Genomic DNA, 24,611 nt, shown 5'->3' on the forward strand with positions numbered 1-24,611 from the left:
CCCACACTAAGTAGTGTAGAACAGTAAGCCCCAACACACACAATTTGTTCTACCGCATTGTTTTCAGAGAACACTTTCCTCCCATTCGAAATAGCACTGGCTTTTAGTGTTGCTTCAGGCCTTTTGTTTGTTTATGAAGACAGTATGCAGAGTTCCCCCTGCTGTTCCCCACTTTCTAACAACCGGGCTTCTGCTTTTATTATTTGAGAAAGCAAGACTGATTTCTCCTCTCACTCCTCCTTCCTGTGGGGTGTGCCCTTGCAGTCAGTTACCCATGACTGGATCGCCTCCTCCCTTTTCCTTTGACCTTCTTCCTCAACGTTTATTTTATTGCGCCCTTTCCCCCATGCGAGTCCCAAAGTCTCTTTCTCTGCTTTACTGGACTGTAGCATTTGTACTGCAACTTACACAGCTCTTGGTCCTCCTCTCAGTGACACTGGTACAACTTCAGTGGGGTGGCGCCTGTGTAACAGAGTGGAGAATTCACCCCAAATGTTTAGGGGACAAATTACAGAAAGAGACGTTGTGAAGCACAAAAGAGGCCACATTTATGGCCGAGTCACCTCATTGCTTCCCAACCCATCTTGCGCTCACCCATCCCAGTACCCTGGGTTACATAAAGGTAAACAAGTTGAGCTGGAACAATTCAGAACATAAAGGAACAAATTAATATTTGATTCTGAGACAAAGGTAGATTTCAGATTTCAAAAGATGCCCTTAAATATATTTCTCCACTTTGGCCCTAATACCTGATAGTGCAAAATATTTAGAGCCATATTCTCCTGACTTACATTCTATACAACCAGACTGAAGTCAGTAGGAACAAGGTGTGAATCAGAATTTACCTTTACTCATATGTAGGAACGCAATTACCCTCACAAACTTGTGCCCCTGCATAGAGACACTGCATGTACATGAAATTGGCATAGATTCAGGGACCTCCGAACATTCTGGATACCAGGCAATTGCCTGTTTTTGTCAATTTCCCACTACTCATCCTTTCCTGACCACACTCCCCAAACTACTGCTTCCTTTTGGAAGCTTGTCTGGGGCACAGTGTTCAGAGCCAGTGAACGAGCATGGCTGAAACCCAGTCAGGATGCAGCACTTCATTTAGCCTGGCAGGTTGACATGTACTTTGGGAGAAGTCCCAGGGAAGATGTAGGTCTCACCGGTACAGTGCTCAGCACCCACACATTGCTAGCAAAAAAGTGCCCATAATATAGAGATTTTCCTAAATTATGGCTGGCCTTTGGCTCCGTATGTATTTGTCAGTTTCATGACACTATTTATATGGAGATGACATAGAGCAGTTTATTGTCCTAGGCATTATAGTACTGAAGTAAATCGATTCACCAGTCACTTTGCCAGTCAAGCCAAGGACAGGGGACACTACTAAGACAGCATCAGCTCCAGACAGGACAGTGGCAGAGGCATTTCACTGAGCTAATTCTGTGCCAACACAGCGAGCAGGTTTTATTTACACCCGCCTAATGGTGTCTGACTCAATCATGCATGTTACATGGAGCCTTCACAGTTCACAATAGCCTGCTGCCATTTCCTCTATTAAATCATTCCTATGTTCATGCAGCCGAAAGCTCAGCACCGGCACGCAGTAGTCAAGCGTGTAAAAAATGATTACTGTGATCCCTTTCCACACAGATCTGCGGCATGATATGACCTGGCTTTGACCTGGGAAAATCAATGCTGTTGTTTTAATGAACAACAACAACAGAAAATAATTGTGGCTGGGGCCCACTCACCCCCCTCTGCAATCCAGTCGACAGTCACATGTTCAAAGAGAGTCACCAACACACAAAGATTAATCTCCCTTTATAATTCTTAATGGCACCAGTCATGGTGGGGGATAACGCAGCGTGTGAATTATCATCATTGTCCTTATCGTCATCGGTTGTGGATGTGGACAAGTTAAGATGCAAGGGTTGGAAATGCCCTTTGGCTTTATGGTGCCAGGGATATTTTGCAGTTCTGAGCTTATGCAGGCTAAATGTGAACTGAATCCTTTTTCACTTGGATGCAACAAGAAAAGCTCTGTCTCTGTGTTTCATCATTATTGCTAAGATCCTGTTTCAGTGCTGTCTGAGATCAGCAGCAGGTTTGAGCTGGATTCAAGTTATTTGCTGCCCACAGATTCAATCCGTGCCTGGTATTTTCTAGTATTTTCATTAACAGAAATAGATGTGAGAGTTCTTAAGAGTTTAGGCGTGTTCAGATCTGGAGTTTACAGAACCTCTGAGCCCCCATTCTTAAAAACATCTCTGACTCCAGAGAAACCTAGAGTTATAATGGTAGGATGTGATGTGAAGAGACTACAATTATATATAATTATTGTCACGTTGTGACAGTCTGTCATTTTTATGACGATGTTTAGAATCATGTAGTAGTTTCCTCTACTCTTGGTGGTGAAACTTAGCACCAAGAAAGAGCTGCCAGCAGTCATGAAACTTTTACTGCCCAACCCATACAATGTTTCAGCAAGAAGCTTTAATTATCTACAGGCCAGAAAGGTTCCTGGTATAGAACAAAATTTTAAAAAAATCATATCTTGGATTTGTCAAACTCTGGCAGGAGACAGAGACCTAAAGCAGATCCATGCATCCAAACCCCTTTAAAAGCTGGGACAGTTCAGATGTGAATCCAAACATTGTTACTGGGGCCTTGTATTATAATGAACCCAAACCCCTTTAAATATTAGGAAAGTCTGAATTTTGCAGCTTGGGTTCACCCCCACTCTAGATGAGCCTCATTCAGAAGACTGGCTTGTACTTTTCATAGGGATTCTTTAGCTTCTCGTTTTTTAATGACCACTGACAAACAATAGTGAGTAAGGCAAAATAGGCCCAGGCTGACCAAACTTGAAGGCCCTATATACAGCAGCTTCTTCCCAACCAAGCCACCTGGGGAGACTCTTCCTCCTCCCCAGATGGACTCTTGTCTTCCTCTCATGCCTGAGTCCTGATCTTTCCCTCAATGAGACAGCCCATCCCATGCCAGCAGCAGTCACTGCTTGCCTCTGACTCACCGCTCTGTCTAAGCCCCCTTTGACCTTGAAACCCAGATCCTAAAGATCCAAGTATGTTCCCCTGCTGAAACCAGCTCTGATCCACATGCTTTTGCAAACTGCCAAACTCAGATTTGCTTTGCTTTTCAATTATCTTGCATTAAGTAACTTTGACCACTTTAAAAAAAAAAAATTGGACTAGAGAGAACCAGAAATCTAAACACACACATACTCCTCAGGAGAGAAAACCGTCCAGCCCTGAACTAGCATTGTAAGCAGTAATTAGTCACAGACATGCCAAAGGCCTTTGATCTATCCATATAAAACACGGACATGAGACTCTTTTATGCACCCAAACCAATTCCAGAAAGGGGAAGGGGGATGCCGAAGGAAGAGCTCTGTGGTTTCCATAGAAAACCCTCATCCTGTTACAAATTGTACCAAACGCTCCTCTGTGCTATTGGCCCCATGAGAGGGCTCATTACAGACTCTGCCAGTCTGGAAACATCATAGGAGGCAGGTACCAGGAACCAATAAATAATATACACGGGGGGAAAACCAAGGAATTCATGTATATTGTATGGGAGTTCAAGTGAAGCTTTGCTATACAGTGTAAATCTAATTACAGGCCTGGATCCTGTTCCATCCTTACCTCACTGCTGCCAGGAGCCATGCACCTGGAGTTAGAAGTAAAGTTTTTCATATGCCTAAAAAGCTGGATCTCTACACCCAGTGGGCCAAATTCAGCTTTGAGAGTGACTTCAGTGGGAGCTGTGCCTGTTTACACACAGATTGAAATTGGTCCACTGGTTTTCAGATGCTAAACTATATAGAATAACAGTGATTAACATGTATGTAATATTTTTTCATTCTAGAATCCCAATGGTTTGTACCAAGTTGGACAAGAATCATCCTGTTTTATGATGGGAAACTGAGGAATAGAGACATTAAATGAGTTGCTCAGAGTGACACAGTGAGTCATTGGCAGAACAGAAAACGGAAGATAGGTTTTACAACTCCCAATCTGGTGCTCGGTCCGCCGCCCCGCCCTGCCTGCCCCTTAAAGCCGGCATTCCTGATATACTGTCGTGACTTTGCAAAAGGGAGTTTGCTTGGAGTATTTTTTCCTGGTAACACAAAGGAACCACAAATGCACTTAGCCTTTACCAATGACATCAAGGGAGCAGAGTTAAGCCATTGCTGCATGCTTTTCAAATTCCACACCCATTTTTAAAAAAATGATCATTGTTAGCTTATAGTTTGCATTTATTTCTATCACATGGGTACACTGCTAAAAAGAAGGAGCACTGGACATACAGGAGGCTTGTGTTGAGAAGCAACCTTAGCACTTCGGTTCTCTGGGCTGGAAGAGACTGGAAGTAGCTATGTTGTGGCCTATTCTGTATGTGGGGATCAAGAGCTGCTGACTAGTGTATTATTATTATTATTTATTTGTATTACCGGAGTGCCCAGGAGCCTAGTTATGGACCAGGACCCCATTGTGCCAGGCGCTGTCCATGGGGAGGGTTCCCTGGTGAGCAAAGTCTAGTGTCAGATAATATACTTTTTCATATGCCTAAACTCCCGCTCAGCATGTGTGTGTGTGTCAGTTTTGCCTCCTTGCTTTCAGGTGTCACCAGCCTTCACTGCTGCATAATCACATCCTCCCAGTTGGAGATAAGTGACTGAGGCGCCTATTCACTCTTAGTTAGGAGCAGTTAATGGTGGAAGGAAGAAACCAGAGAATAAGCAGCTGCACACATGCTAGGAGGTGCAGAGGCGGGACAGTCTGTCACAAATAGACAATTACAAATCAAACCTTCTGCTCTGCTGTTCTAAAAGGACAGAGGATGTGTGGTCAAGTCAAGTGAGCTCAAGGCCTGGAGCCAACCTGCCTGAGAGCTAATCCTGGGTCTATCTAGTCAGCATTAGGGAGGGGGTGATTCTGTGGCCTTGGGCCAGTTAGTTAACCTCTCAGCCTGATTTTCCCCATCTGCAAAATGGGGATTATAATAATATTTACATCACAGGAGGATTAAATAACATTTGTACAGTGCTTTGAAAATGTACAGCTCCATATTAGTGCTAACTGTAATTATAATTAAAATCCCCTCTACCGTAAGCAATCATTTCAGGGCAATAATATACACCTCTACCCCAATGTAATGCTGTCCTCGGGAGCCAACTAATCTTACCGCGTTATAGGTGAAACCGCGTTATATCGAACTTGCTTTGATCTGCCAGAGTGCGCAGCCCCGCCCCCCTGGAGCACTGTTTTACCGTGTTATATCCAAATTCATATTATATTGGGTCGCGTTATATTGGGATAGAGGTGTTCTGACCTACTAATATTATACTATCAGTGTTAAATGCTGGAAAAATTGTGCAACTTATTAAACCGATCTATTAACTTCAGGGAAGAAAGCTCATTGGCTTGATGATGTAATCTTGTAATATTTCAGTTTGAAGAGTGGGTGGGAGAATATAATGGAAGATGGTTTGTGTGCTTGTTTATACTGTATATACAACGTTAGGCTGCCTATGAAACACACACTTACTTAGATCCTGAAATTTAAACCAAGGCTAAACCTACAGATTATGAATTGGCTTTATCTTCCAAAAGCTGCCACTGTATCTCCGATACCTAGGCTATAACAACCAATGCATAAGTACCTAAAAGTACAAGTAATGCACTTAAGAACATTAAAATAACAAGATCTTAATCACAGAAAAAAAAATTCTGTCTCTTCGGTGTGTCAGAACTTCAAAAGTAATTGTGAAATCTGACAAGACTACTGGTGATTCCCTTAAAGGCTCTTTACGACTTCTCTTAAAGGGGCTTTCTGTAGATTCATGTTGATTATGTCTGACAACTAGCCTTTCTGTTAATAATAATCATAAATAAAGTGGACAAGGTCACCTGACCTGAAATGAGCATATCCATACTGCCGTATCCATTATAGCACAGTGGATCTTTGACAGCAAATCAAACAGGGTCCAATGCTCATGACACCGTGCGTTAAAATAATATCCACGCTTCAAGAGCTGCACAGCTTTGTATGGTTTTTTTCATAAAAATATTCCTTAACAGAGATGTTTCAGACTAGTACAAACCTACAGGAAGAGGATATTTATGTAAAAAGAAATGTGCCCAACCAGTCTGGTTCTTGTCCTATTATAAAAATATATGTATGTTCCTCATAACATTGTTCGCCTTTACATCCCAGTTTTTCCTTCATCTTGATACTGCACTGAAGTCATAATCCTATTTTATGGCATCATAAATCAGTTGACATGTGAAAGAGTGTGCTACCACCAAACACAGAATTATGGCTTCACTACTGCAGGGCCAAATACAAAGAGGACATGGGTTGTAAGAAAGCTACAGCTTTGTTAGTGGCCAAGTAAATGGACAATGATGAGAAATGTGTAGACATTGAATTCATCTTTTAATTTTATTTTTAAAATGTGTAAAAATTACTGGACCTATTTTCAACTCATTCAAAACAGTATGAGAATTGGTGAACCAACTATATAAAGAATCAACCTCACAATTAAGCTGTTAAAAATAGCACATATACCCTCTCCACACAGCCACCAGTCAAAAGCCTGAGTAAGCAAATGAGCTTTACAAAGTGCTCTGAGAGGTGTCAACATGCTCAGGCTCTGTTGGATTAACAGGGTAAGCAGCTTCCAGAGATGAGGACCCTCCACTGAAAACGAGGTGCCCCAAATATTCAAATCTTGGGGCCATTAGTGATAGTGACTCATCTGAGCAAATCTGTGACAATGGTGCCTGGGCAGAAAGGACCTAAACCACACAGGAAATTAAAAATCAAGATCAGTCATTTGGATGGCAGCCAAAAGCCCAGACAAACTCTATGTTTGGTGAAAAAGAGGTAAGAATCGGGTCAGTTTTCACTCTGCTTCAGCACTGGATAGCCCTGAGCAGCAGCAGAGGCACCTGTGCGCGCTCTGTCTGCAGACACAGGAAGACCCCAAAACTTCTGCAGAAGTTGATGGCCTTGCTCAGGAAAGTTCCCTACAAGCCCTGCTGATGATTTTATTAGCCACTAATCTTGCATATGACCTAAGCAGTTGGACCCTGTAAAATAATGCTTTATGCGTCCCAGAAGAAGTCCCAGATAAGATCTATAGAATTGATAACAAGGGCTGCACACCTGCTTCTGTCAGCAAAAAAAAGCCTTCCTCCCACTTTGTCTTCTATACCTGGTAGCAGAGCGACTAGACATTCCGGAGCTCCACAAATGATCCTTCCCTCAGATCTCCATGTTCACAGTCAATGGCATCATTTTCAACCACCTTATAGCAATCATCTAAGAGGCAAAGCTGCTGCAGTTGAGGACCCAAGCAAAGACTAAATGTGAAGGTGCGCTCCAAGGACATCATAACTCTCACCCTCCATCCCCGGCTATCAAGAAACAAAACTGCTACCAAATAAAAAGGGGGTAGTAGTGCCCTGACACTCTTCCACAGTCATCATCCAAACAGAAGGCTCTCCTCGCCCACATCTTCCAGGACAGCTACTGGGAAGTTGCAATCCCTATTCACCTAGCCACTGAGATCATATTGATGAAAGGGGAAGTGAAATGAAAAAAATAAGGAAAGACCTCCTCCACCCAGAGTCATCCATCTGCCACCTAGCTCCCAGTACCATCCACGCAGACTCTTTACACCTGTCAAAGTGAGAGGTTGCTGGTACCTTCAGCCCTCTCACTACTAAGGCCAAACCTCAAAAATGGAAGCCAAAAAACAAAATGTCCCCAGCAAAATATCCCATATTACCCGGACAACCTCCCAAGAATATATAATTTATTGTGCCCTTTCCCCTTTGCAAGTCCTATAGTCTCTTTCTCCCCTTTGCTGGGCTCTAGCATTTGTACTGCAACTTATACAGCTCTTGGTCCTCCTCTCAGCGACACTGGGGCAACACCCACCAACCTCTGAAACCCCATAGTTACAACCAACCTCAGTTCTTGCCCTCACGACATACATCAGCTGTCCTCTCCCTGCTATTCACCATAATAAAAGCCTCCAATTTTTGACTGGCGTTTATCTATTTGACAGCTATTGGATAGGGTTTATAGAGAGGGTGGAGGGTTTGTTTCCCGGATTGATGAAGTGTTGGAAAGAAGCTTTTTCTGTCCGAGTTCTTGTCTGCATGATTGTTTCCATTCTGATGGGGCTACATTGTAATATATATTACATGTAAGAACCATGCATGGGCATCTTTTTGTGACTTTAAGTGCTAAAAAAAAAACCCATCACTAAATATTTGAAAATAGTCCCATTATAAAAGTTGCCCTTCTTTCAGGAGAAGGATGCAATAACAGAAGCTTGAAACAAATAATCTATACTAAAACTGTTGCAATGGAAATGCCTTCATAAAGGAAATGTGGAACTGAGCAGGGCTTGGTAAGTAAATAAATCTAAAAAGTTCACAGCTCAAGGGCCTGTCATTAGAATTACCCTGTTTCTAGTTCCAAACGACCACATTAAACACAACATGTGTTCTGCCATTGACCTAGATACCCCTCTGTGCAAGCCTTGCGCCCAAGAACTAGCTAGCCTGGTGGTCAATGTTACATTTGGACACATCTGCAAACATACCTGTGTTTGAGCGTTTCTTTTGATTTTTGAGACTTCGGCACCTCCCGCTGACAGAGCTGCTGTTCTCACTCATAGAGTCTTGCGCTGAAGAAGCACTCCCTGTTGCTTCGCTGTCTCTCATCATACTCTCATAACCACTGCTTCCCCCACTGTGGTAGAATAGGGCTGTTTTCCCCATGGCTGGCGGCAGCTCCCCGCTCAGGACGCTGCTGTTGTCACTTCCATGACCACTGCTACAGCGGTGAGGCTTCCGCGGAGGGGTGATTTTGCTGTAGGGCGAAGGCAGCATATGAACAGCTGGTTTCTCATCTCCATGAAGGCCACCTCGCTCATCTGTGTCCGAGTTTCCACGCATTTGTAAACCTCTGGCACTCGTGCTCCCTTGGAGCAGTTCGGAAATCCGTCCATTGACAGCTCTGAGGGGCAGTTTTGAAGCAAGACCAGAGCCTCTGTTTCTGCTAAGGGACTGAGTTGACCAGGACATGTTCTTCCCATTGGGAGGCAAACTTGAACTCTGCCCCACAGACTGAGGCAGAGACTTGGTAGAAAAGCTTAATGTTTTGGTGGTGGAAGCAGACAAGCTTCGGGCCTTGGGACTTGCCAAAAGGAGTTTGCTAACTGCGGATATCTTAGATTGGCTGGCCTTTGGGGAGGCACCTGCAGACTGGGATATGCCTGAGTTTGTTGGTGAGGACACTGCACTGCGGCTGAGGCTCCTCCCAGCCCTAGGCATGGTGGTATCTTTTCCAGGGCTCATTTTGGAGCTTACTGAAGATAGGCTTTCTGCTCTTTCCAACGACAAACACTCATAGTGGCTCACAGTGGACCTGCCCAGGGAATTGGTCCTGCTGGCTAGCTGTTCAAGTTTGGCACTAAATAACTTGCTGCTGCTATTGTTACTGGTGTCAATGCTGGAGCCCTTCTGCTTCCCATTCAGGTCATCAGGAAAGCTGGCCGGAAAAGACACTGGTTGGTTGGATGGACTGCTAGTTGAGCTGTGTTGAGGGCTGGCCCTGTTCTTCTGATCCAGGCTTGATTTTCTCACAGGAGGCAGCGGAGGAGTTCCTTTGGGGCGAGTGAGAACGCAGTGCTTGGGAGAAGCGATTCTTCTTTCTAGGGTAGCCTTACAAGACTGGGAAAGAGAAGGCGAACTCATTCCATTGTTCTCAGCAGCACAGTGATAGAGGACAGCGTCAATTTCCTCCTGCTTGCTGACCTTCTGGAGCGCCCTAGGGAGACTGCCATTCTTCAAAACATCCAGGGAATGAACAGGGCTCTGGGTTGCAGAACTTGGAAGTGCCATCTCACACCCATCCACAATCCTCTTCAGAGGATCAGAGCCTGGGGAGCTAGAGGTCTCCCCGCTGCTGCTACTAAACCTGTCAGTTGAGTTCTGTTTCTTGTTCTGCTCAGGGTTGGCTGGACCAACTGCAGTTTCCAGCCTTGGCCCATCGCTGGCCCCAGAACTGTCTTTTTTCACATCATCTTCCCTCTTTAGCCAAGGGTCTTCAAATTTGATTTCCTTCCTAACATTAGACTCTTTCTCCTCATGGGGTTGAGCAACTTTAGCAGCTGGAGTTACTGCAGATGTGGCTTCATCAGTCTCTTGTGCCTTAAAAGGACTAACAGCAATACATGGATAAACAGTAATGTTGGTCTTCATTGGGATGTAGCCTTCACAACCGCTTAGGCTTGCTGTGTTTGAGATTGTGACAGTAGTTTTCCCCAGGGCTGATATTTTGCAACCCTTGAGGGGTGGGACTTTACTGAAAGTTTCCTCCCCCATTTCTGACAGTATGAGCAAATTGTCAGTCACTGGATTTTGCTTGTCATTTACACAAATCATGCTAGTATTCTGTATGGCACCTGCAAACTCAGAAATAGGGGGCTCTGCCATAGCCTCACCATGCCCGTAGCACGCCTGGGCTATGAAACTGTGGCATGATTGTTCACCATCACTCCCTGTGCTCATTTCACTCAGCCACGAACTAATGGATGAGCGTCTGCTGCTGGCATCCCGGGCTTTGTCATCCAATCCTAATTTTGGAAGCGGCACGAATTGTGTTATGCTGACCTCAGAAACAGGAGCTGCATTGGAGTAACACTCGAGGTCTTCACTAATGCTACTGATAATACTAACTGGCCTAGACCCAGAGGCCAAAGCCTGCACAGAACAGTCACTGTTAAAGCTGATGATGCTGGTCGGGCGTCCATTCTCAAGGACCCCACTAATAGTTAGTTCTTCAACCAGGGTGAACACCAGCTCATCCTCTCCATTCAGCTCCAATGGTTGCTGCACAGTGACCATGGTGGTACTCAGAATCTCCTTCTTTGATTCTGGTGAAATATTATGTTCCTGCTCTTCATCGAGAATGGTCTCTCCAAAATCCCCACTGCTGGAGGATACTGACTTTTTCAAGATCTGAGGACTCATTCCCACTGGAGGGGTCCGGATCTCTGGCTGCAGCAAAGATTCACTAGACACCATTCCAGAGTCCTTGCTCAGGGGTGATGGTGCAGGGCTGGGCAATACCCCTTTCTGGGTGTAAACCTTGCATCTCTGGGAAGGAGAAGTGGGTGGCTTGTATTCTGATGTCTTGGAGAGGCTCGCAATGCCAAGCCGCGGTGAACCCATTGGCCTAGGTTTGCCTTCTACAAAGCCACAGGTATTGAGGCTTTCTCTGCTGCTCTGCAGGCTTGTGCTATGGGCTAACTGGGAAGAGCTAAGCTGATGACTAGAGCTGCCAGTCACACTCCTAGGAGAAGGAGGAGTTGAAATGTTAGTGAGAGCTCCAGAAGGAACAGGGGAGTGATTTCTCTGAATTTGGTTGGTTGTTGCATTTATATTTTCCCTGACTTCCTTCTCAGGTTGCTGACAGTCGGCGGTGGCATCTTCCTTATCCGATGCTGATAAATGACTGAGACCTGCCACTTGGCTTGGCACAGAACACTTAGACATCTGATCTGCGCTCCACTGAACAGGCAGCTCTTCAAATGGAAATTTGTTGCTCTCCTCACTGCCATCGATACAGTCCAACCTCTCCTGAAGCTCAGCAAAAGTGTTGCACTTCAGGCAGTCTCTCTCAGACGAGCTGGAGTCTGTCTCACTCACTTCCTCCAGTTTGCCCTCAGTTTTGGTCTTCTGCAGAGCAGGAACTATAGGGACAAAATCAGGGGGGCCTTCATTATCTGTCAGTTCCTTATCAGAGAGGGCTGTGCCATTGGGGCCAACATAAATCACTGTGTCACAGGACTGTTCACTGCTGGAAGAATAATCAGGATCACTTGATAGGTGCAGAATAGGGAAGTCTGGGTCAACTACATTTCTAGAATGGAAGGGTCTCAACTGGGTTGGCCTCCGCATTCTTCCTTCTTCACAGGAGCTTTCACCTCCAGAAGAACTTGATGTGTACTGTGATTGGAGAGGAAACGAAATGTCAGAACCACAAACCGCTTCCATAAAACACACATACAGCGGAATCCCAACTGTAGATGCAGCTGAATCCTAAAAGGACTGAACAATGCATGGTGTTGCATAAATGCATGACATATAAAACACCAACGTGCTCGGCAAAGAATTGTTATGAACTTTGAGAGGAAGGGAGTTAAATCCAACAACAAGAAGAACTTATAGTTATATTGTACCCTTCATTTAATTATCTCAGAGTACTTAAAGTTTGGTAAATCTTATTAGCGCCATTTTGGAAACCGATGCACACAAAGATTAAGGGTCTTGCCCACAGTATTATCGTGAACACACCGAAATAGACCCAACTCTAACCACTAGTTCATGCTGCCTTCCAATGAATGCACTGAATGAATGCATTAAGACCCTTCACTGAATCCAGTCTTGACCAAAGGAACTAGATAGCTTTCTAAGGACTTAACCGATAAGACTTTGCTGTAAAAGGAGTTCAACCTCACTGTTCAAATAATGCACAAAAGCCAAGGAAAATCCAATTTTGATCACAACACAGACTTGGGTATACAGTGTGTGGTGTGCATCTCTTTCTGTGTCTAGCTTGTTGTGACATGGTATAGATGGAGTCCATTTGATGGTCTCTGCTCAGATTTATCATTAATCCATGTCATCATTTTAAATCATGATCACAAAACTCACCTGTTATAACAAGTTAACAGTCCAGATTATAAAAGGAGCTAGGATTCTGGAAGCATGAAAATGGATATACCTCACTCCCTATTAGTCCACTGCTTGGAAAAATCTACCAGATGTATGCTGAAATAACAGGACTATGTGCGTCTATGCAGAGATGGAGATTTTGCCTTGTATTATATTGCTCTTGCTGTCTTATGGGAAAAATAGGGAACCTTTTTCTTCATTAATCTTAATTTCCTTTAATTCTAAAAAAGTAACATTCATTATTGTTTTATTTACACTTGTAACTTTAATTGAGAAAAGCACATTACCAGCTATATTTGCACTACTAAAAGACAGACCTGGAGTTAGGCTTAGAAAGCTATTATAATAGATGTGCTTGAACTCTCCTATGCATCTTAGGTTGACGCTTTCTCTCCCTTACTCTCTGCTATAAACTCTAAACCACACAGCTAACATAAAATACATGCAACCCATACACTCAGGAATTATGAATACTGATTTTGTTATACGTTTCAGGCCTCTCCATCTCACTAAGAGCTCTGTAGGGTCCTTGTTTCCCACTACAAGGAGTTACACATCTCCTTACCTTAGTTTTCTTTTTCTTCATCCTCAGGACCCGGGATGCAACCTGGATGGTGGACAGTGTTTCAGCGTAATTCCCTGCCGCTGCCGAAATGTGAGCTATCATAGTGGTACGGCAGTTCATGTTCCCCAGGGACTCCCGGAGCAACATGGTGAGCTTGCTGTCTCTGCAAAATAAAATTAATTAAGGCTACATTAGTGAGCTGTGTTTCACTTTTGACTGTTGTGATTTGACTTCAGATCTCAGCAAGATTTTTTTTTCTCTTTTTAATGGAACAGCAGTTAGTATTGTTCTCCAGGTTTGTGCTGTTTTACATCCGCAGCTCAGCAAGCTGAAAAACCCTTAGGCTAAAATTAGAACTTTTTTTGATTCCTCCTCCCTATCTTCTTTGCTGTCTGATTCCCCCAGCACTATTACCACAGCTAAGACAGAGGGGAGAATGAAGGACCTATGCCCATAATACTTGTTCAAGACTAGTTCTCAGGAAGCACTGTAGTATACAGTATAAAAACAAACTGTTATGTCAAAGGATGACAGACAGACAGAGCTCCAATTCTCTCACCCACAAGGGTAACAGATTCCAAAGCCAGAAAAGATCACTGTGATCATCTAGTCCAGTGTTTCCCAAACTTGGGACACCGCTTGTGCAGGGAAAGCCCCTGGCGGGCCGGGCTGGTTTGTTTACCTGCCACGTCCGCAGGTCCGGCCGATCGTGGCTCCCACTGGCAGCGGTTTGCTGCTCCAGGCCAATGGGAGCTGCTGGAAGCAGCAGCCGGTATGTCCCTCAGTCTGCGCCGCTTCCAGCAGCTCCCAGTAGCCTGGAGCAGCAAACCGCGGCCAGTGGGAGCCGCGATCGGCCGGACCTGCGGACGTGGCAGGTAAACAAACCAGCCCGGCTCGCCAGGGGCTTTCCCTACACAAGCGGTGTCCCAAGTTTGGGAAACACTGAACTAACCTGACCTCCTGTATAGCACAAGCCATAGAACTTCCCAAAAATAATTTCTAGAGCATCTCCTTTAAAACAACATCCAATCTGATTTAAAAGTAACTCCAGGAATTAAGGTAGGGTAAAACGGATGAAAACCAAAGAAAGATCAGGCTGCAAGAGTTTGAATCATTGTTCATTTATGTTAGATCTTTGCCTTGACAGAGGCTGGAATCAGGTTTTTAATGAATCTCAGTTTGCCTCACAACTCTCAACTCCTGCCTTCAGAACAATCCAGGTGGCTTCATCAAGACCATAAAAGGACTTACTGTATCTTTCCTTTTGGAATAAACATGGCCCTGATGTGTGATGATAAACAAGCAAGGAAAAAAGCGTAGGTCACTCCAAGGAAATTCTTCTCTACCCCTACCTATACAAGGATATCCTTTGAGTTACTCAAGGGATAGAAGGATTCCTGCCAAACATTCTTCTCATCTGTGAGGAAGCAAACTAGCTAGATGTTAAATTTTATATATATAAAGCTTAAGAGCTTTTTTTTCATAAATTCTATTCATAAAGGTTTGTTTGTAAATTTCTATATTCAGTAAATGCCTTTTCTTGGTGCAGGATTGGCACTAGTTACTTATAATTAATTTACATGATGGCTGGAGAAACAGCCTACAGCATGGATAGAGCAGCGCAATCTGACCTGACGCATCTCAACAACGCACACAGAAGTGGTAAAAATCTAAAAAGATGCACTTTTCTAAAAATGTTAGGGGAGGAAAACTAAATCTAGAGAGGGGCCCAAATGAAAACCCTGGATCTGAATGTGATACACTGGTTCAAATGGCTGAAAGCAGAGACTATAACAGCCAGCTATTTACTCCCTACAAAAGGAGTTGTTTCTTTAGCTCTAGTGGTAGGAGCTTGTACTTTCCAAGTCTTTCCTTTGACTTCAGTGGGCTTTGGATCAGATCCTTGGTGCTGAAGGTCCTGGGTTCAATCTCTGTTGATGACCGGTGCTACCTGTACGTATGTGGCCACACATCTGTTAAACACCCCCAAAGGTTGGGGAATTTTGCATGCAGATCCAAACTTTGAGGGTTGAGCTGATAGCTGGATATTAAAAGCTTTTTAGGTCTCTTCTGGATTGTTTAAGCAGCCAAAAGTTTGGATGACTACCTGAATATCTTTGTTCTAGAAATAAGGGGAGAAAGCTGGGTCAGAGATACCAAAAGAACACTCTCTCTCGGTACTTCTGCTTCCTGACACACTCAAGACTATATGGTGGCTTTGAGATGTAAACAGATGTCCATAAGGATTAGACACAGACAATCTCACTCATTTCACTTTGACCCAAGTCAGCTTTGAACCCACAGATCCAGAGATAAAAGGCTGTTTTATCAGTTTAGTGCACCCCCTTCCCATCAAGGAATAATTAAGATGTCAAATTCTGTACATCAGTAACTGCCATGCCAAAACAGAGTTACATGGAAATTATTAACATCGGCACAGAAATCAATAACAAGCCTTTCATTTGCTCATGCTTCCATCAAAGCAAAACATGCAATGACAGGGGGGAGAGCAACGTAATACATTCTAACCATTTAGGTCTCCTGAGAATACATAATCCACAGAGTCATCATCAGCAAACTGTGCTATGGCTCTCCTAGAGATTTATATGTTATGAATATAGGGTAACCTGCATCACCTGCGATACACCAAAATAAATGCTTGCAGCAGGAAGAGTGAAGGTGTAGAGCAAATTCCTGTGATATAATTCAGCTGGTTCCTTGACATAAATCAAATAGAAACCAAAAGGGGAATTTCATTAAGATTATTCTGAAATAACAGCTGCAAAAACCCAGCCATTGCCTGATTTCTAGCTATAAAGCTCACCCATTCAGTATTAACTGGCTTTATCTTGGCTATCAGCTCCACTTTGCTCTGAGATACAATACGCAACCTCCTGCTGCCTGCAAAAGGGATCCCAACAAGAGAATGAAAATATTTGCTAATCATATTTTTTGCAAACATTTTGCATACTGTCATGAGACACATTCCCCCATTCATGGTTTGCTAATCTCCTACAATAGGACATGATCAGATTTGAAGAAAAGAAAAAGATCAAGGGGAAGATGCCATCACATAGGTGTTGCTTAGTAGCAGATTATATGTATTTTTACGCTCCTTTTCTTCAAGCCGTAAAATTACTGGTAAAATATTTTTATATGGGTCTCAGTATATTCTAAAATACGCCTGATGGATTGTCCAAGACATGGAGTAAATGCTTTGTTCTTCTGAATGCTGACATGGCATTTATGTCAGAATAAAGAAAGACTGTGAATCATTTCATTAGGGTAGATGAGCTGATATTTGCAACAGCTAAATCCCTTTGCTTGTGGGGCGGTGGAATTTACAAAAAGGAAGTCTGGACTAAGTGTCTTTTATGAAGATGAGACCATTACAGATTATCAAGTTGTCCCGACTATGTAAACTAAAGTAACGTGTGGGAAATATTAAATGAAGCAACCTCAAGGGCTGCTGCTCCTGAGGAAACGTTGTTGCTTTTATTGAGCAGAGGCTGATTTGAACAATGTTCACAGCTCTTCTCATTAGACGGGGGTGCAGTTCAGCCTTCCTTGGAAGATTTCAAGGAATGCAGAGGGTTCCTTTTTATTATCTTCCCAGAGGAACAAAATGGCATGGATGATGGACATGATTCCCCCCCCAATCCATTTTTTTTACCACTGTCTTAATTTTTAAAATTTATTTCTGTCATATCCATTAACTTGTTTATGTTTTAGGAAATTTACCATAAACCAATTTGCAGCACACACTGCATCACAATGCATGCTCTATTGGAGAGAACAAAGGACGGGAAACAGACCTCCCCCTTTCAGACCTCAGAGCAGTAATATCATCACAAATATGATTGATACATCCTGCACAGTTAAACACAAAAACAGATCACCGCCACTGTGGAGAAAGCCAGGGAAAGGAGCAACAGGGGCAAGAAAACACTGTGAAGTTCCCCTCTTGGAATTTCTGGTAAATCATTCCTTCGGGGGTTGGGATCTGGGGGAACCACAGTGAGAAGAGGAGAGACAGGAGACCCTGTGCATCTTCAGGATCTATATAGAAGCACCCCCAAGATTTGGGGAGTTAAGAGCTGTCCATGTGGATGGCTCCTATCTCCATACTGCTCCAATATTCCACTTCATTTCCCCTTGAGCAGCACAGTTCTTCTTGCAGGAGCCATGCTGCCCATGTTCTAGATCCCGTGTGGCTGCCAGTAGCAGCTGCTGTGGAAACCCAGAGGGAGTCAATACAGCTCTAAACTGTATGAACTCCATTGCAGATTGCCACACAGAAATGTGGGAGTACAGCAGGGACCATGCTGCAGAGAGCAAACCATTCCCTTTTCATCCCTTTTCAGACACACAATGCACGATACCAATGGAAATTGGAATAGGCCTAAACTGCTGTTCTATTATTTGCTCAACAGGGAACAAGGATATAGGCTACAGCTGATGGGAACCCAGAATTCCCATTCTGTAGGATTTTTTTTTTTTAAGTTCAAAATTTCCTCCACATTGGAGCAAAAACTCGCAATTTCAAAATTTTCTGCAGAATGGGAGGAGTCCAACACTTTTGTTTCAAAAGATGGTAACAACATTCCATTTTGACCTTTGCAAAAAAGAAACTGAGGAGGCTCCCAGAGCTGCCGGGAGGGCTCTCCCCTGCGGTCGCTGCTCCCTGAGGGCTCTGCCAGCCCCAGAGCCGGGTCCCCCTGCCTGGGCGGCTCTTACCAGCTGTGAAAGCAGTCAAAGGGGGCTGGGAGCTGAGGAGCAGTCGCAACCCCGGGCACCAGCAACAGCAGTCGGAGATGGGGGAATGCTGTGGCTGCCCACTCCATAGCACCAGCCTCCCTGCACTGCCCGTCTCCAGCTTCCGGCTTCCAACCTGGCCAGGGGGGGTGGAGGCTGGGGGAAGGAACTGCTCCCAAGACTGCCCCATTCTGGGTAAGGCACTGCAGTTTGGGGGGGGGGCAATGGTCTCTATGCCCCCTAACTCCGCCAATGGGCACGCGGCTTCAGCCCTGTGGGGGGCGCCAGGGCTCACGGGTGCGGGCTTCACCATGCAGCTCCTGGCTTTAGCCCTGCGGGGAGCGCGAGGGCTCATGGGTCCGGGCTTCAGCCCCGCAGAGTTTGCTAAAGGGCCCGAAACATGCCAGCAGCTACTGCCTTATGAGTGTCCACATCTTTCGAGCATCCTCCAGCACGGAGTCTGTTCAAATATTTGATAGTGGGCACCTGCTCCATGACCCACCTGGACAGGTTAATACAGAGCTGATTGTAATCTGAAGTGGAGGCTTCAGGGACATAGTTTTTTCCAGGTTCACAACCAGACCAATGTGACCTTCTTGCCTGACCAGATCAGCCATTAGATTCACCAAACTGAGCCAACAGGACAATATCATTGGTGTAGTCAAGATCTCAAAGCAGAATGCTGTTCAGCTCAATGCCACCCACAGCTGCCTCCTCAAATTTATCCCTTGGTCAATCAGTGCCAACACTGAACAACGATGGTGACAGAATACTCCCATGGGGATAGGAAACCAAGCCATGTATCTGCCATTGACTCAAAAGCAGCTTTCTGTTCCATTATAGAGCTCTTCTATTAATTACGCTATCTTCCCAGGGATGCCAAGTCACCGTATCAGATCCCACAACATTATGTTCACGTTGTGAGGGTGTTTGTACCAACACTGACCATCTGCAGCAATTGTCCTGGTAGATGAGATGGCCAAAAGTGTCTCTGCTGCTGAGTTGAAAATGGCCAGTGAAATCCTGAAAAGGCGCCATTCCGGTATCCTAAAGTGTCAAAACATGTTCACTAATTTTCAGTGCCCAATTTGAGATACTAGGCCCTGATTTTTCAGAGTACATAGCATTATTAGTACTGTACAAGTTAAAAGCTCAGCTCCCATTGTTTTCAGTTGCAGCTGTGAGTGCTCAGCACTTCTTCAAATCAGACCCCAGCGTTGTAAGTTTGGTACCCAGAAAATGAGGAACACACTACTGGTGAGAGCACCTGTGAAAAGTTTGGGTTAAGTGACTTGTCCAGCATCACATACAGGAACTCTGTGGCAGAGGCAGGGATAGAATTAAATTCTCCCAAGGGGGGGATTCAACTGCCTTCACCATAACGCCATCCTTTCTTTTCCTGCAATCCCCTGCCTCGTTCACTATACGTCTTCCAAATTATGCAACAAATGAAGCAAAGGTCCTACAGACAACAGCCTCCTTCACCACACAACCCTGCCTCAGCCCCAGAGCAGATCCATCCAATGCACTGCACGAGGCAGGGGTCTTGTGGGGAAAAAATAGTATGTGATTGTGATGGGGTGTACTTGGCCTTTGCCAGGAGGCCACATAGCCCTAACTACACTCCACCCCAGAATAGGAGTAGCAAAGGTGGGTTCTGCAAGCCTGCCTAGAGAGGTCTCATGGAAGCAGCCAGTCAGAGGCGAGCAGGCTCAGATAAAAGGAGCTGCAGGGCAGTTCCTAGCTGGAACCGGAGGCTCAAGAAAGGATGCTCCTCTCTGGCTACAGGGGCGTGAGGGACAACCAGCATTTGGTTTTAGTTGCATTTGCTTAAGCTTGGGAGAGAGGGGACCTGAGAACTGTAACCCTGAGGGAAGGGTTGAAGATGAAACGTGCCAGGTGGGAAGAGGCCCAGTGAAATAGTGGCAAGCAATTAAATGAAGCTACCAGCGAAGTGGTGTAAAGCCCGAGCAAAGGGCCCAGAGCTGGGGCTGAAGACCTTGATGAGGGCAGATAGACAGTTTCGTTGGACTTTTGTTACCCAGTAAGGGGCTCATTTTGATTGTGTGACATGGCCAGAGGGCCTTGGCACTGAAGGCCCACCAAAACAGGGTCGCTAACCTACAGGGGAAAGGACTGCAGTACCACACACAGCAGCAGGAGACACCTAAGAGGTGAGTTTCCCCCCCCCCCCCCCCCGGCCCATTACAGTAATCGTGTAATTAAAGATGTTCTCACAAAGCATGTGCACAAAGGGAGCCAAATGAAGGTTGTTCAGGGAACCTTAATTCTGTCACTTCCTAACTTGTGTGCTTCACTTTACAACCCTAACATTCATTTTATGTATTTTTGGGTGTGCATTTTTTATGGTTTGAAAAGAGCCAACTGAAAATTCCATCATGTGGCATCACAGATACACTCCTTTGGGTCATCAGCGGGGTTAGAACTTTTATATGCACAAAAAAACCTCGGCCACTTGAGCTAATGGAGTAACTGACAGCAAAAGTAGGTTTTCATCCTCTGTGTGGACCAGCACTAGAGGGGGATGAGACTCACTCATTGCCAGTGAGTTTAACAGATATTTGCTGACAGCAGCGGAGCAGAGAGACTCGGGAATCTCGGGTTCCATTCCAGGCTCCGGAGTGGAGTGTTCTCTGGTCGGCACAGACCCTTTGGACAATGTTCTCCCCGCAAAGCCTGACCCTTCCGCCCTTGTTCCCTCCAACATGTCTGTGGTCTGGTCTTGTCTCTTCCCTCCCCCCCCCGGCTCCTCGTCCTATTCACAGTTTCCTCTCCTAGCCAGTCAGTCACCCCCTTTGGGGTTCCCCATCCGAGTCCTAATCTTTTCCCCCATCTCGGCTTCCAATCTCAGTCTCCCTCTCTGTGCGCTTCATCCCAGACTCCATTCCAAGCTCCCTGTTCCAGTCTCCTTACCTGGCCAGTCCCAGTTTCCCCCGCACTGGCTTGCAGTCCCAGTCTCCTAACCCAACCACTCACTTCCCCCACCTAGTTCCTCATCCTACCTCAGTCTCCTTCTCCACCCCAGGTTCCCAGTCTCCCTGCCCAGGCAGTTACAATCTCTCACCTAGTTCCAGTCCCAGTTTCCTTCACCAGGACCCTTGTTCTAACCTACTCCCTCCACCCGCACCCGCGTCCAGCTCTTGTCCCCTCTACATTTCAATCAGACAGCTTCCTCTTCCTTGTGGCCTGGGCCCACCAGGGCAGAATTGAGAGCACAGAAGAGTTTCCCTGCTCTAAGTTTCAAGTGTCCAGTGACACAGTGGCCCACAGCTTTCCAATGGCTTCAACGGGCCTTGGATCTAGCCCTTTGCCGATTTTTTTTGTAGTGTAATTCCAGTAGGTAATAATTTTATAAACATACCAGCTGCTGCTACCATGAGGGAAACAGGCTCTCTCATCTCCATGGATCCTTCCCCCGCACAAAGCTTGGCATGACTGGGCTTCTGCACAGAGACTGCCGAAGATAAACTAGAAGGGTGATGGCAGGTCAGGCATGAGACATACTGGCACATCTGAGAGGGCATAGCTTGTATAATGTCTGTACTTGTCTTGCTCGTGATGTAAGTACTTCACTTTTATAAGAACCAATCTTAGCCAAAGTATTCAAAATTTGATACAAAGAAGAAAGGGAAGCGAGGATTGCTTTTGTTAAGGGAAGTAATATTGAATCCATCAGCAGAATGTGAAGTAGTCAGGGCTGGGTATTACATACAACATGCTCGGGAAATTCATAGAAATTTTCATGACCATATTTCATTCACTTGGTGGAGAAAGGAAACTCCTGTCCTCCAGATGTAAGAGAAATATTATAAGAAAGAGATCCAGTTTTTTCCTGGGGGACTAATTAGCCAGTCCTATTATGTGCTTGTCCCTGCGTTTTAACCTTATTAAAACAAACATTTTCTTTCTCCTTTTCCCACACATACCACCCCACTTCTTTGAGAACTCTGACCAGTGACAAGAACGTTAGCATCAGTGGTAGAAAAAGTAAGGCGCCACAGAGAACATTACATGTTATTTAAGCAACATGACATGTCCGAGCGTGTGGAACTACTCTATTAATCGCACACCTTGGTGTCTTGCTAGGCACTAGGCCAAATGGAGAATGTTGTCAACCATCTAGGTGTGTTATTGTTACATAATAAGCGAATATATGCCCTCAAGTAGTTTGTAATGTAATTATTTATATAGGGTTTATAACATTCAAAAAGTTAGTAAATATCAAAGCTATGTTTGCACATGAAATTTAACTCTGCTCCCTTGTGCATATGCATGGCTTTATTAGTAATAGTAAACATTTATATTATGGTAGTGCCAAAAGGCCCCAGTTGGTTTCGGGTCATTACGTAGGGTCTGTCCTGCAAGGCATGCTGTCCAACAAACATAAAACAGATGAAGGTATAGGATCGGCATGTAACTTTCAAGCCAACAAATATGGTACAGCTTTGTTAGCTCCATGTTTGGTTTTCTGTTCATTTTTATTAATTTGGGGTAGAGGCAGAGTGGGGAGTGGTGGGAATGGGCAAGTTAGCAAAAAAATAGGAAAGGTAAGGCAGAGGAAGAGGGAAAAAGCTTTTTTTTTTTTTTTAGCCCCGATCAGTGTGCAGGGCTTTTTAGGCATCTAAGGCAAGATAAGGAGGGATTTGAAGTAAGATAAGGTAGTAGCTTTATTGTTTATATCAGGGAATTCTTCCCGTGATTAATGGCAATATAGGAGAAAGTGGGGACGAGTTTCAGTAAGAAACTGATTGGTGGGCCTTTGAGGAGGAACTCTGGCAAAGTGAAAGTAGCCATTTACATCATGATAAGTTACTCTTTATCAGCGAGGTAGAGTGGGGCTAAGTTGTGAAGATAAGACACTTGTGTTTGATGCTCAGGAGAATTGAGATCCAGTGGAGACTCAAGGGTGGGGGTGCTGAAGAGGGCAGAGTGACTAGCTAGGAAAATAATCTGAGAAGCATTTGGAATGGATTGGAGAGAAACAGGATTGCAGTAGTCATGGCAGAAATGGGGAGGCTGTAGTAAATCAAATCATAAAATGACAAGGGCTTGAATGAGAATTACACTGTTATGATTGTCTTTTACATTTCCTGGCTTTTTAAGAGTTTAACTGTACAATTTTAATATTGTAACATTTTGTGTGAGTGTGTGTGAGTGTGTGTGTGTGTATGTGTGTGTACGTACAATGATCATTTCTTTTTCCCCATTAAAGACAAAAATAGTAAATGTCACAAGGACAGAGCCCCAAAAGTTCAAAGAAAAGCTTCTTTTTCCCCATTAAACTTAACTAACCTCTGATCATAGAAGTGCTTATTCAAGAGCTATAACTTTTGTATAATGGTCTGACTCTTCCCAAGCTGAAGAGACTTCAAAAGGCTATGGAAAGAGCCAGAAGGGCTGAACCGTAAACTGACAGTAACACACACGCTATTCCGGGCTTTAGGCTCTTCTGGGTTTCTGTTGTATAATCAAATTAATTTAAACCTACAGTAACTCCTCACTTAACGTCCTCCCGCTTAACTTTTGTTTCAAAGTTATATCTCTGCTCAATTAGGGAACATGCTCATTTAAAGTTGTGCAGTGCTCCCTTATAATGTCGTTTGGCTGCCTGCTCTGTCCACTGCTTGTAAGATTCTGTGGAAGAGCAGTGACTTTACAAGGGAGCATTGCACAAGTTCCTCTTCTCTGCCTCCTCCCGCTCCCTCCCAGCGCTTCCCCCACCACCAAACAGCTGTTTGACAGTGCTTAGGACTTTCTGGGAGGGAGGGGGAGGAGCAGGGAAGCGCTGCGTCTCCGCTCCTCTCCCTCCCTCCCAGAAAGTCCTAAGCGCGAAGCGCTGGGAGGGAGGCATGGGCGGCGAGTCCTATGGGCCCGTGGTGCCTGGGCACCAGGAATATTCCTGGCCTGAGCCCAGCTCCAGCAATGTTTGGGGCCAGGTCTTTCCCTCGCCTCCTCGCCCATGCGTTCCCCAGGCCATTTAAAACAGCCCATGGCCCCCACTCACCACTGGCAGTGCAGTGGAGCTGAGTGGCTTCCTCCCTGCTTGCTCCATGTGGCTGCCAGCCCCTCTCTGCCCCGGACCGGGGTGGGTCTGTGTCCCGCCCCAAGTGCCCCTGCAGCCAATGGGAAGTTGCAGGGGCAGTGCCTGGGGGTAGCAGCACTTGGAGACTCCTGGCCTGCCCTGCCTAGGAAAACATGGTCCCTCCCATAAAGGGCTTACAATCTAAGTATAAGACAAGAGATAACTGATGGATAAAGACAGGGCCAGATTAACGCGGGGGCTTTAGGGGCTGCAGGCCAGGGCCCTGAGCTAAGGGGGGCCCCGGTGCAGCAGGGCTCAGGTAGGCTGCCTGCCTGCTTGCTGTGGCCCCACGCCGCTCCGGAAGCAGCTAGCTGCTGGCACATCTCTGCGGCCCCTGGGGGGGGAAGAGGCAGCTCCGTGCTCTGCCTCCGCCCCCAACACCATCCCTGCAGCG

General features: G+C 45.2%; 1 protein-coding gene across 2 annotated transcripts in view; it reads right to left on the reverse strand.

Annotated features, from left to right (window-relative positions):
* Window positions 1–24,611, reverse strand: part of KIF26B (kinesin family member 26B) — a 403,870-nt gene that overhangs the window by 12,697 nt on the left and 366,562 nt on the right. For both annotated transcript variants that reach the window (XM_024210254.2, XM_024210253.2), the window contains exons 11-12: window positions 13,360–13,522; window positions 8,654–12,065 (exon numbers count right to left, since the gene is read on the reverse strand). In XM_024210254.2, coding sequence (XP_024066022.1) covers window positions 8,654–12,065; window positions 13,360–13,522 — 3,575 coding nt within the window. The remainder of the gene's footprint in view (window positions 1–8,653; window positions 12,066–13,359; window positions 13,523–24,611) is intronic.

This window comes from Terrapene carolina, unplaced genomic scaffold (genome assembly GCF_002925995.2).
Source record: "Terrapene carolina triunguis isolate 2854851 unplaced genomic scaffold, T_m_triunguis-2.0 Scaffold85, whole genome shotgun sequence".
Taxonomy (NCBI): Eukaryota; Metazoa; Chordata; order Testudines; family Emydidae; genus Terrapene; species Terrapene triunguis.